At 43.7% G+C, this 14414-nt stretch overlaps 1 protein-coding gene across 1 annotated transcript in view; it reads left to right on the forward strand.

Moving 5' to 3' along the window:
- Positions 1 to 14414, forward strand: part of aclya (ATP citrate lyase a) — a 37336-nt gene continuing 22922 nt past the window's right edge. Inside the window, exons 1-6 of the mRNA XM_056288814.1 lie at positions 1 to 124; positions 5540 to 5719; positions 7662 to 7784; positions 10358 to 10420; positions 11132 to 11322; positions 13115 to 13194. Of these exons, the coding sequence (XP_056144789.1) occupies positions 5561 to 5719; positions 7662 to 7784; positions 10358 to 10420; positions 11132 to 11322; positions 13115 to 13194 (616 nt within the window). The 5' untranslated portion in view covers positions 1 to 124; positions 5540 to 5560. The remainder of the gene's footprint in view (positions 125 to 5539; positions 5720 to 7661; positions 7785 to 10357; positions 10421 to 11131; positions 11323 to 13114; positions 13195 to 14414) is intronic.

A 14414-nucleotide genomic window follows, 5' to 3' on the forward strand; every position in this document is an offset into this window, starting at 1 on the left:
GGACTACAGGCTGTCCGGGGCAGTCCTCTCTCCTCTTGTCTTCTTATCCCTACACCCAACAACAAGATCCCAGTGTTCTCCACGGAAAAGCAGGGTCCTACCTTCAACTTCTTGCAGGATCAAGGTAAAACACCGGCTTCGTTACATTTGATACCAACTGAATCCCTCTCTCTCCCCCCTTCATCTCTCAAAGACGCGCAACCGGCAGGATAGAAAACTAGTTTAACTGGTCAGGCTGCCTGTAATCCACATCAGACTAAAATGTATGCAGTGCTGGAAATGAAGTCATTTGTTACACTGAAAAGCAATGCTGTGAAGTGAATCTGAATTGTAATTGGTTATTTGCCATTATTTTGTCATCAGTTGTGCCCATACCTGGTCAAATGGGATTTCAATTAATGTATTACTTCACTACTATTTTCATGCCATGCGTGCAGATGCTGCGGCATTAGTTAACTGGTCCGTCTAGGATTAGGTAAAGTGAAAAGTGGGGGGACAGCCTTCAGATGGATTTGTACATGAAAGCAATAACGAATTGCATTTACTTTTTCCACTTCAGTATATGCAATTGCTGGCACAAAATGGTAATGCAACAGCAAATTTTCATAAGTTTCCATCTGGACGTGGAATTTATGGCACAAACTGAAAATATGGTTTGACTTTTCACTTTCCAAGACTGTTAACGCAAAATTATTTTATTATTCATAGTTACTTTCAAATGCAATCTGCCATTGCATTAATAGTATGAATGCACATTGCCTGAGTTATATTATATCATATTGTTGTTGGGTTTTTTTTGTTTTTTGTTTTGCCAAAGAATCCACTCTGAAGTGAAAAATAGGATTTTTTTTATCCATATTTGTGAGGCTGCTTTCCCCCTCATACATACTGGCTTGATTGGACATCAGGAGTGTGATTGCACATTCACTGAAGGTCAAGTTCAAGTTTCACTTTGTCATATACATATAAAAAGTACCATGTGCCTTCAATTGCAATGAAATGCATGTGCCTTGGCTCTCTCAGCCCTTAAAATGATATATAAGGAAATAATAAATAATAATAAAAAAAATCTGAAATCCCACAAAATAATAAATCACTGAAGTTACGTAAGGAGCCTGCTGTTCATTATTCTGACCTCCTGGGGTAAAAGCTTTGTGTGAGGCAGCTGGTCAGGGCGCTGATGCTCTGTAAGTGTTGTCCTGAGTCAAGGGGGAGAACAGACCATGTGCTGGGTGGATGCTGTCCTCCATCATACTTGGGGTCTTCCTTCTGCAACAGGTGGTGTAAATGTCCTGAAGCTGTGGCAGTGCTGTTCCTATTATCTTTGAATCTGTTTTTACCATCCTTCTCAGTTGTTTGTGGTCCTGTTCAGTCAGGTTGCCAAACCACACCAGTATGCTTCCAGTAAGAATGCTCTCTGTGGTGGTCTGGTAGAAACTGAACAGGCTTTTATGGATTCACATTTCTGCCTGATATTGTCTCTGCCCAAACTTCCCATCCATAGGGTTAGTGGTTGTGTCAGGGAGGGTATCCGACGTAAAATTTTGCCAAATCATTATGCGGATTGACAAGACCGCCATCGGTGCCGTGCGGTGCCCTCACGGGGTACCATCATTGGGAAACAGGGAACAAGCCAAAAGAAGAAGAAGAAGATTGTCTCTGCCCAAACTTCCATCATCTCCTCTCGTACTTTATAATGCTTCATCCCAAGTAACAAATAGTGTTTGTGATGTAACGGGGCGGTGATATTTAACAGCTCTGACAGGTCTGTCACAGAGTGAAATGAATGATATTGTGACACTGGATGAGCTTGGTATACCTTCTTCCACCAGTCGGGAGCTAGAATTGGGATTGCTCCAGGATGAAGACGATCAATAGTAAGAGAGCCCTATGACACTCCCATTAATTCCTGTAAGATGGCGAAGAGCAGAGGCTCCTGTTGCTGCTGATGTCAGGGTCTTTTTCCTTAATGAACCACATGGAACAAGTAGATGGGCTAGCTGGCCTTGCATCCCTGTAAGGTTCAATAATATGCCAGTTCCTATGGTCAGTTGTTGATGCTTGCTCAATAATCCAGGTAAGAAAAATCAAAGAGGGTTGAATCAGTTCATCTGGATACAATGTTTATTGACATGAGTGATGACTCTGGTCAGTCGAGGCACCTGTTTGGGGGGGGGCACTGGGGGGAAATAGCGTGATCCTCCCATGTGCTACGTCCCCCTGGCGAAACTCCTCACTGTCAGGTGAAAAGATGCGGCTGGTGACTCCACATGTATCGGAGGAGGAATGTTGTAGTCTGCAGCCCTCCCCGGATTGGCAGAGGGGATGGAGCAGTGACCGGAACAGCTCAGAAGAGTAGGGTAATTCGCTGGATACAATTGGGAAGGAAAAAAAAAGGGGGGAGGGAATCGATCAGACCCAGCACTACCTGCATCCACAAACCACATTAGTAACTCGGATACAGTTCTACCGTAACTGTGAAGGAGGCAGATGGATGAGAGATGGCTATCGATGGATAGCTAGATAGATGAGGACATCTGTAGTTGGTTTGATTAGTAGGCTGCACAAAATGACTCTCGGTCCTGTTTATACTCTTCTCTTTTTTTTTATGAAAGGTAATATCACATAAAATCCCATGCTGAAAGTGGGGAGGGAGATAGTTTTCTTTTCGGGAGACATGCACATCTCATAGAATATGACAAAATTGCTGAATCATGGGTCTTTTGGTGCTCTCGGCTCTATTTTTATTCACGAAGCAGCGAATGGCAAATTTACCAGTCACTCCTAATCATTCATAACAAAAAAAAAGGTTTTCTGGTTTGGGATCGGCATTAGGGGGAGGGGGATCTATGTCTAATCGTTTTATTCCATTAGGAGGACTCTTTCCACACATGGTGAAAAAAGGAAAATCATATCAATTTGTTTTGGTTTCCTATCTCTTACTCATCATGGTTCTTGGTATTTAAGCTAATTTTCAAGGAAAATTCTCATGTATAACTGTCGGTTTTAGCTTGGGTGGAAAAGACAATGGCAGCACGGTGGCGCAGTGGTTAGCACGGCCGCCTCACAGCAAGAAGGTCCTGGGTTCGAGACACAAGGTTGTCCAACCTTGGGGTCGTCCCAGGTCGTCCTCTGTGTGGAGTTTTATGTTCCCCCTGTGTCTGTGTGGGTTTCCGCCGGGTGCTCCGGTTTCCCTCCACAGTCCAAAGACATTCAGGTCAGGTGAATCGGCCATACTAAATTGTCCCTAGGTGTGTGTGTGTGTGTGTGTGTGTGTGTGTGTGTGTGTGTGTGTGTGTGTGTGTGTGTGTGTGTGTGTGTGTGTGTGTGTGTGTGTGTGTGTGCCCTATGATGACCTGGTGGCCTGTCCAGGGTGTCGCTCCGCCTGCTGCCCAATGACTGCTGGGATAGGCTCCAGCAACCCTGAGAGCAAGATAAGCGGTTTGGATAATGGATGGATGGATGGATGGGAAAGACCATGTAAGTGCACCCCTACTGTAATGCCTAATCGCTGATCTCAAAATTCATAAGCAGCACCACAGTGGGTTTGAAACACCAACGTCATGCTGGGATTATAGTATGTATTGGTAATGCTTATCAAGGTTTTTTTCCAGCAAGGCATGCTGCCGGACAGCATTACAAGGTCATAACTCCCTCCCCGTTGTGACGAGATTCACGGATGTGGTTGTTGGTCATTGTATTTTGTGATGTAGTGAACTGCATGTATGTCCTTCCAGCTCAAGAAAGCAATCAATATTGAAAAAATAGACTGCTTCTCCACGGTCACATAAAGATTTTCATTCTTGGCCCCTCTGTGACCTTCCACCTTTCACTTTATTCACACTGTTCTTTTAAATATGTTTACTTTTTTTGCATATTCTGTATATTTCTTGAATATCTTGGATTATTTTTGTATTTTTATCTGGCATATTTTGCTAATAGCCTAGCTTTTATAATTTGTACTTGCATTGTGCACTGCCTGGGAGTTTGATGTAATAACATTTCACTATACGTACTTGTATGTATATGTGATTAAAAAAATCTCTTGACTCTTAACTCTCTTGAGAGTACTTTGTATATCCAGGCTAGTGGTGATGTACCATCAACATCAGCCACTTTACAAAGCCTGAGCAGTGTTGTCAGGTGCCGGTCATTATTTTTTTACATTTTTTTCACATCACGTTTTTTTTCAATTGTAATTAAAGGGAACCCCTGAAGGTTCCTTGATGAACCCGCTTTGTAATAGGTGTGCCAACCCAAGTGGTACTTCCGCATAGAACAAGGTACAGGTATCCCAAAATACACCAGGGGTTGACAAGGAAGCGATTTGGCAAATATTTATATACTGACTCACCAAAAGATACTTGTTTGTTTCCTTTCCAACTCAGAGGGACCCACACTGACAAACCCAATTTCTTTAGAATCAGTTAATTGACATCTCCACTCACTCAGACACCCAGCATTAGTCACTGTAGCTACAGCACTCTCAGCAGAGTCCTGATTGTTTGAGTGGAAGATAAGGGCCCTTTACAATCTCGGCTCAGTCATGCTAACAGAAGCTATCTTATATACTATCTTATATTGCAGAACTGTCTACACATCAAGGCTTATATGGATCCCAGGGGCAAAACCAACATTATGATTGATGAAATTAATAATATCAATTCTTAATTCTAGAAACACATGGTCAAGCCATTGCACGGAAACCCATTCTCGTGAGAAATAATTGAATTACCTTTTTTTTTTTTTGAATGGAGCTCCTTTTCAGAGCTCACCTCACAATATTTCCATCCTATGCATGCAGAAGTATTGATGTAAACTTAGCAGAACAAGGTGGTATATCAACAGTCAAATTGTATGCCTTGTCACATGTCAAGGAGTTTGGTTGTATGAACTCCTCCCCCCATGATTCCTACTGTATCTGTGACTCAGCTGATACATCAGGATGCGTCGTTGGTGCTCGATACGATATGGCTAATTTCAGCAAATGGTTTTTAACACCTTGACAGCACCGTTGGGACTGCCCTTATATAATAGGTGGGAAGGCACTGCCTACCATTCCGGGTTGTTGTTTTTGTAATAATACAAACTGTTCAGAGCAATCATAAAAGATGATGAGACTCTGTAATCCATCGTCCTTAGGAAGCATCTTCAAGCAGCACCATAAACAGCTCAACCACAGTTTAAACCAAATTTGTATATTGTTATGCAAATTTCTAGTGTCTCTCCGTCAACTGGTTTTCAGACTGTCAATTAAAATTTTGACAGTTTTCCCCCTAAACAATTCCTCATAGCAAAGAAGCAGAAATTCATCCGTGGTTTAGCAAGCATACAAGGGAAAAAAAGAGAAATGCTGGTTAATCAGTCACTCTTACCTATCTCTTTATGCATCCTCCTATATGTTCATCTTGTCTCTCTATTGTCCATCTGTCTGTCTCCTCATGCATCTTTCTCTAATCTCCCTCCCTCTCTGCTTGTCTGTGTCAATCCATCTGTGCCCATCCATCTCTTTATCTCTCTCTCTGTCTGCTCCTGTAAGGCCACTCTAGCCTGAGTCGTCATGTCTGCCAAAGCCATCTCCGAGCAGACGGGGAAGGAGTTTCTCTACAAGTACATCTGTACGTCCGCTGCTGTCCAGAACAGGTTCCGCTATGTCAACGTGACTCCAGAGACCGATTTTGACCAACTGGTGCGGGAGCACCCATGGCTGCTCACAGAGGTGAGACACCAACCCACAGCACGAGAACCCACTTAGTTGTTCTTCTTTCTAATCCAAATCTGTTTTCTTTGCCATGCAAGTTTCTCCCATACCACTTGGCGTTTTGCTCACTGGGACACTTTTAGCATAATGCAAAATGTCAAATGTCTTTAACCCAGTATCAGAAGTTTAAAGTGATCATTGCAATCCTGTAAAAGTGAGGAGAAGAAACAGGAACTGTTATTTGGTGGAATAACGGCTATTAAGTGGCATATGGAAGCTATGAGGGTTTTCCTTTGCTTACACTTAAAAATGTTGTTCATTTAGTGAGATATATCATAACTCAGTGTCCCAGACTACAGAGAGCATGCTCTCACTAGCCTGTGGGGAAGCATGAGGATTTTATGGGAACAATTACTTATGGTGGTAGCAGAGTGGTCTCCAGGTGCCCGTTAGCAGAACAGCACAGCTAGCAGGCCAATGCAGCTGCTCCTCTGGCTTCTCGACAGTAATGAAATAGGATAAATTTTGGACAGAATGTGCAGCTATATGGGAATGTATCGAGCTTGGAAAAGTGATGAGTACAGTGGAAAGAGACAGCCACTTTAGGATCCTCTCTAACTACTCTCCATGGAGGATGCATTATAGACAGAGAGGCTGTAATAGCGGTTAATTGAATTACACTGTGACTCATCTCTCAGGGAGAGATATCTCCTATATCTCTCTGCTCTTCTGGAACATTTTATTCGTAAGGTATGAAAGGGGACATAAATGGGAGGGGAGGCAGAGGAAGAGATAGGTGCAGTGACAGAATTGATTAGGAAATTGCATTAACTTTCACCCATGGCCTTCTCATCTTGAGCTCACTGGCAGGCCCCCAGCTTTTAATGGCCGAATGCCATTAGTCATTCTCTGCCTGTGACGCACCAATAAGAGGTAGTGGGACATGGTGGCTGAGGATTGGCCATGATGGGTGGGGACCTTGGAAAACATGTCTGGCTCTGCAGATTTACACCCACAAGGTAGGGTGTGGCTGCTCTGCTGAGAAATCGTAGAGCCACAAAATACCAGTGGTTGATGTTGATCAGGAATCAGGAATATGTATTTGCTATTTTCATTCCATGCACATGAAATGAAATGAAATATCGTTTCCCCCGGCCCACAGCAGTGCAACACAAAGGCAAAAACACATATTGAAACTACAAGAACACATATCCAAACTACAAAAAAAAACTACAAAAACTACAAAACACATATATCCAACATATCGAAGAAAAAAATAATAATTTCACTGTCCAAGAGACTGAACACCAGGATGACTGTTGGAACTGCCGGTCTCCATGGGCTAACAGTTATCTTAGCCTGCCCCACTACCGCGTCCTGTCAGACCCCCTTCGATGTTTCCTCCTCGGACGCAGCTCCAGGCAGGGCCGTGGTTCCTGGGCCCACAGGATACAGCAGACCAAGCTCTCCCAGCCGATCCAACGCTAGCGCCCCCTAGCCAGACACCTTCGACACACCTCCCCGCACTTCACACGACGACACCAAAAACACAGTCAACGCTAGGCGAGGCCGCCGCCAGACCGCCCTCGGTTTTATCATTGATACCAATTGAAAGGGTCTGTCTCACCTATCACCCCTGTCTCAACCAAGTGCACAACATCTTGTATTCACCGCGGGACACGCTGATAATCCTCTCTACTTCAAATAAAGTGAAATCGAAACAGGGCAGAAAGTCTGCTCATTTTCTAAAAGGGTCCTATCCATCCATCCATCCATCCATCCATCCATCCATCCATCCATCCATCCATCCATCCATCCATCCATCCATTATCTGAACTGCTTATCCTGCTCTCATGGTTGCGGGGATGCTGGAGCCTATCCTTACCAATAGGCCATAAAGACCATTGATCAGTGTTCGACGTGTAGATGTCATTGACCCTGCTGCCTTCTCCTTTTTCAGAGGCTGGTTGTTAAACCAGACCAGCTGATCAAGAGGCGGGGGAAGCTGGGCCTGGTGGGGGTCAACCTGGACTTGAAAGGCGTTAGAGAATGGCTGAAGCCCCGCCTCATGAAGGAGACGATGGTAAGTAATCCGCCCACCATCTCCTGTCGCTCAGACAATTGCATCCACCCACCATGTCTGTCTGTCCCTTCATTTTGAAAATACACACACACATAAACAGGCTTTGCCGAACACCTCTCACATCACTATTATTCTTGTGTATCCAGCAATATAGTGCCCACACTGCCTATCTCTTCACTCCTCTATCCATGTCGACAGATGCGCTTATTAGTTTGTGTGTGTGTGGTGTAGTTGCCTGATGTATGGTAAACTTGTCTGAACAGCAGCCCAGATTACTAATGGTCTCTCAGTCAGTCTCTGGTAGTCAGTCACTCCGTTCAGCTGAAGCCTTACCAGCGAGTAAACACAAGATCCATCACTCTGCCACTTAGATGACACTGTGCTAGCTTTAACTCCAATGGTTCATAAAGCATAAACCCAACCGTTTGTGTGTGTGTGTGTGTGTGTGTGTGTGTGTGTGTGTGTGTGTGTGTGTGTGTGTGTGTGTGTGTGTGTGTGTGTGTGTGTGTGTGTGTGTGTGTGTGTGTGTGTGTGTGTGTGTGTGTGTGTGTGTGTGTGTGTGTGTTAGGTAGGCAGTAAAATGAAACTGTCTGTGGATTCAGGAGGCTCTAAATAAAAATGGATGACTCTATATGGTGGCTGTCATGCTAATGTTTGAATGTGCTTGGCTAATGGTAGAGGGACCCATAATGCTGCAGCATTTCTTTTAAACTAATTAAGCATTTGGTATTATAGTGACCATGATACATTTCTAAAGGGAAGATGCAATTAGAAAAAAATCCCATCATCCCAAGACATTGGAGGAGGGTATAACCATTTATGAGTTAAAAAAAGAGTTTTTACAGCAGCAACATCTCCCTCCAGTATCAGCTTTATTCCAGCCTTTTCTCATCTTTGAAATGTGTTCATAAATTGAACATTTTGATGTGCAAGACTGTGCTACTAGCACAGACAGGAAAAGAAGAGTGGTTGGTTTTAAAATGTGTTGTTTTGTTTTTGCATGTGTGACATCTGTTGACAAAAGTAATTGGACACGTAAGCATTTGGTACTATAGCAGCCTATAGACTGTATGCTGTAGGCTATAGACTATATGCTATAGGGTATAGCTAATGCAGATTAAACTAACAGGGGTTTGATGGTGTTAGATTCTTACAGGAAATGCAGATATTATCGTATTTGCGCAAAAATGAGATTCCATCCAGGACTAACATCTGTCATCGACGTGAAGCCACATATTTAGGTGTGCAATTAATTTTCACACTTGTAGGGTGATTATGAAAAGTTCTTATTACCATTGTGTTCATTATCTTGATTTGATCATAGTTGGCATCAGTAAGGTCATCCCTCATAGGTTCAGAGGACTGGAAGACAAATCTCATAATTCTTATTTCATTTATTTGTGGAAATTCTGTCGGAGTAGTGGGTGTGTGTTTCTGCAGGCACCGCTAGCATGGTGCTGCCCACGTAACAGCGCGTTGCAGTGGCAACTAGCTGTCAAACAGACTGCTTGTTGTACCAATGTCAAAGTAAACTCTCAAAAATAGTGACTGAAAAGTGTAGATATGCTGTCACTTTTAAAAGAGTTATATAACTTACCACATCCTTAATTCCTTGTATTTATCTTTTGGTTTCAGGTTATGTTTTACCCACTAATAGGTTGTTAAACAGATTGCTGCTAGCCAAATTATCTAACTTTTTTTTCTTTTTCCTCATGTGGCTCTGTGCACAATTATTTATAACTCAGAAATCCACAGTAAATTATATTAGATCAGGTTTATTCATGCCCATAAAAGCTGTATTGCAACACAAATGCCTCTATCTCTTCCGTCTTCTTTTCATTTTTCTGGGCTCCAGCTGTGGAAATGTCATTAGTCTACATTGGCTTGAATTCCTTGTGGGTTTTCAGTCAATGTGTTGCTGTTGTTTTCTTTTACCTTCTCTTTTGTTTGTGTTTTTTCAAAATGTCAGCTCCCCCTCTCCTTTTCATTTTTCTTCTCTGGTTGACTGCTGACTGCTTTTCGAGATGGTCCCTGATTACTTAGTGCCCTGTGGCCTCTGACACAGAATGTGTGTGCTTTGCCTTCAGCTAAACACCATGTCAGTTTCTTTTTTCCCCTCTCCCAAACCTTCTCTGCTTTTTTTTAAAATTTAGTGTCACATCACTTGACATGAGCCAAGGTCCCTAACACATTTTTTAGTTTCCGCTTGTCATTTCAAACAGACCTCCCAGAATATTTGTTTTTGTCTTAGTCTGACTTGCTGCGTAGACTTCTCTTCCCCCACTTGTTTTTCTGCTCTTTATATGGCATTTATTTTGGGTTTTACTTTTTATGATTGGTTATGGGGTGGGGTGAGTCATCTTCTTTCCTGCATTCTTCTTTAACTGTCCCGAAAGATCGCAACATTGTGTGTGAAAACAAGTGCAGAGCCCCACCAGACACTATCCACCTCAGGAGATATTGCATGTTATTTTATCTTCAACAGGAATGAATGCTGACGTTTTCTCTTTGTAATGCTCCCAATATAGATATCCAGCTCCTTTTCCAGAGAATGATTTGAATTACTTTTTCAGGTGGGAAAAGCCAAGGGGATACTGAAGAACTTCCTCATCGAGCCCTTCGTTGCTCATAAGCAGGTAAGACATACCATCCAGGAATGTGCTGTGCATGGTCCTGCACACCCCTCATTCAGAGATCTTCACTCGACATGTCATGTTATGTCCACATCTTAATGACATCACACTACCTGGACGACTGACAGCTACATGTCCACTTCTCAGGGTGTTGTGTTGTGGGGGGTGGGAGGACAAGCGTCGGTCCAAAGCCACTGTCATCTTGGCCCTTCTGTTGCTAAATGACACGGGGGGGGGGGGGCTTATACAATAAGAAACACTTTATTTGTCGTTTCATTTCATGCACTTGCATACATGAAATGAAAGGAAACATCGTTTCCCCCAGCCCACAGCAGTGCAACACAAAGACAAAAACACATATCCAAAAACTACAACAACACATATATCTAAACTAAAGAAAAAAAAAATCACTGTCCACGAGAATGAACTCCCGCCAGGATGCCTGTCGGAACTGCCTGTCTGCATGGGCTAGCTAGCAGTTAGCTTAGCCTGCCCCGCTTGCATGTCCTGTCAGACCGCCCTTGGTGTTTCCTCTTCGGGCACAGCTCCAGTCAGGGCCGTGGTCCCTGGGCCCACCGGACGTAGCAGACCAAGCTCCTTCAGCCGATCCAATGCTAGCTCTCCCAGCCAGACACCTTCGAATTTTAATTCGAATGTGTCTGGCTGGGACAATTACAACCTTTTAATTGACATTTTTAAATCTTTGTCATTCAGGAAGAGGAATTCTACATGTGTGTGTACGCCACACGGGAGGGGGATTATGTGTTGTTTCACCATGAGGGCGGAGTGGACGTTGGAGACGTGGACGCCAAGGCAAAGAAGCTGCTAGTCGGGGTAGATGAGAAGATCACTGAGGAGTCTGTCAGGAAGGAGCTCCTCACCCACGTCCCCAACGACAAGAGAGCGTGAGTTGAAGGGTTTTTTGTGCGCCATCAGGGGATATATGCTAGGGGTCACGAAACATGGATAATGTGTGCAGCTCATGCAAATAAGAAAGTATCTTTTGTGTCAACAACTTTAATTCAATATTTTATTCAACAACAGCTGAACTTGGAGACAGGCCAACATTCCATCTCAGACAATGAGCCTGAAGTTGTACAAGGAATACCATTAATTGGGCGTCCGGGTGTCATGGTGGTCTATTCCATTGCCTACCAACACGGTGATCGCCGGTTCAAATCTCCGTGTTACCTGCGGCTTGGTCGGGCGTCCCTACAGACACAATTGGCCGTGTCTGCAGGTGGGAAGAAAGATGTGGGTACGTGTCCTGGTTGCTGCACTAGCGCCAGCTCTGGTCGGCCGGGGCGCCTGTTCGGGGAGGAGGGGGAACTGGGGCGAATATAGCGTGATCCTCCCACGTGCCACGTCCCCCTGATGAAACTCCTCACTGTCAGGTGAAAAGAAGCAGCTGGTAACTCCACATGTATCGGAGGAGGCATGTGGTAGTCTACAGACCTCCCTGGATCGGCAGAGGGAGTTGAGCTGCAACCGGGATGGCTCGGAAAATAGGGTAATTGGCCAAGTACAACTGGGGAGAAAAATAAAAATACCATTCATTTTAAGCTTGATGAAAATGCAACAATGGTATGAAATTTAAATTGTGAAAACACCTGTCAATAGTAGGGATTAGATTGTTTTCGATTGCTAAATACAATGCAGGTGTCAGGCTGTTATTGGTTGGCTTTTCCCATCAAAATCTGCTCCTGTCCCATGGGTTTGGGTGGCCTTTAGGCTTCTAGTCCATGGTGATTCATTGATTCATTGATTGACTTTTTTAATGTCTTCATCTATTTGCAAGATGTATGCCATTTGGACATTTTGAGACTACCACTTAAATTTATTATAAGAGATGCCAGAGACTTGATAATTTAGGGTTTTTATGGAGGTGGTACCTTAGAAAATCTGTTCCAATTACAGAGAGTACTTTTGGATAATCCAGTTACTGTGGGAGGAGACGGGAGGGGGGTTCCATTAGATAAATGACAAGCTCCCTCCTCTGCTTTGTTTCCCCTTGGCCACCCCTCCCCCCTCCCATCCCCTCCCCATCCCCCAGCCTTGTTCAGCACAGTGGCATTCGCAGCACGTCCATTTGTTTTGATGAGTCTGACATGTTGACCCACCCCCCATTCCAGACCCCTTCCATCATCCCAGCCGAGCTAGTTTCTAACAGGCACATTCTGGCTGCACTCACTGTCTTGGCTGACATTGAGGAAGATGGCTCTGCACGCACCCTGCCAACCCTCTATTCACCCCTTCACCCCCCTCCCCCCATCATCCTCCAGATCTGAATAAAAAAAATAAAAAATCATGGCAAACTGAGTCACTCAGGGTTGGGTCTCCATGACAGGCCAACTGGGGTACTGATGGCACACTGAAGTGGTCACAAAGGCACCAAGGTGCCGGCACAACTGACAGGCAAGAGAAGGAGAGCTGAGCAACCCCCCTCCCCCCTTTTATTGCTGTGTTTTGATAGGTAGAGGGGGAGGAAGCAAATTAGATTTTCCTTTGCTGTAGCCGGGCTCGCTTCAGCCAATTTAGCCGGTAGTGAGTTTACACAGTACAGGTCCAACCCAAAAGGCTGCTGTCTGGAAATCTGCAGTTTATTCTCGTTTGAATCTAACAGTGTTTAAGATCTCCACCTGGATCTATTCAAGGTAGAGACCTTTCAAATGTATTTTATTTATGTGTTTTTTCCAGTGTTCTGGCCAGCTTCATCGTGGGACTGTTCAACCTTTATGAAGACTTGTTCTTCACTTACTTGGAGATAAACCCCCTGGGTAGGTTTTGCCTTACCAGCCTTAAACCAGAACCTCTATTACACTTCCTTTTTGCACCTCGGAAAGTCATTATTGTGGCGTGTACACTTAATTAAATCATTTACAAGATTATTAAATATGGGAAAGGAACATCAAAAGGAAATTGGAGAGAAAAAAAATCACTGTATTAGAAAACATCATCTTGTTATGAAACTGGGGAGCAGATCCTGATTCCGACACATGTGATCACAGAGGGAGGGAGAGATTCAATAATTCATGCCCCGGACGTTTGATGATGGCAGTGTGTGTTTATAATAAAGCTGTTGGGCACCGGCGTCCGCCCGGTGGCAGCTGTTCCTGTGGAAGTGGTGAGGGCTGCCGAGGCCGCTTTGATGCCCCACCACCACCACCACCGCCACTTCTCCATCATCCCATCCCATCACTTCCTTCTCCCGCGGGGAGAGCGGGCTGGGGGTGGGGGGGCTGTGGCGCCCCCTGTAGGATAGCATGGGCATGATCTCGACTGTCATTTTCCCATAGTTCCGCGGGGAATGAATGAATGACTGAGTGAATAAATAAATGCATAAATGGCTAAAATAAGTGTGTGCATTTGGGATGCACCAACATCGCTTTTTCCACTTTCGATTCTGACTGCGAATCTTAACATTTTTGGTCGACTCAGACCAACCTGATCCATTATGTTTGCTGAACTGTGCAGACTTGGACCATTAATTTGGGATCAATGGGTAAAATGACTGAGATAGAATCAGGTTTTTTTTTTCTTCCACCGTTAAAAAAAATACAGAATTTCATGCCCCAAAAATGCAGTAAATCAAGCCATTTTTGTTTTTACTTATGACATACTTATGGCTTTTGATAGCAGATTTCAGTCTGTTATTGATACTCCATGTTAGCCTGATATCTAATAACAGTATCAATATCTGTGTGTGTGTGTGTGTGTGTGTGTGTGTGTGTGTGTGTGTGTGTGTGTGTGTGTGTGTGTGTGTGTGTGTGTGTGTGTGTGTGTGTACACAAAAATGGAATAGTTGATATCAAGAATGACCATTTTCAGTTATTATGATTTCAGATATATGCATGTCTTGATATCAAGAACATTTTGAATTATTGAATGAATATCTTGTAATAACTGACACTTTTTGATATTAAAGATTAACATGCTGACGACTTGTCAAAACTGAATTCCAGATATCTTTGAAATAAAAAATTAGTTAAAATCATAA

This window comes from Lampris incognitus, chromosome 10 (assembly GCF_029633865.1).
Source record: "Lampris incognitus isolate fLamInc1 chromosome 10, fLamInc1.hap2, whole genome shotgun sequence".
In the NCBI taxonomy this organism is placed as follows: domain Eukaryota; kingdom Metazoa; phylum Chordata; class Actinopteri; order Lampriformes; family Lampridae; genus Lampris; species Lampris incognitus.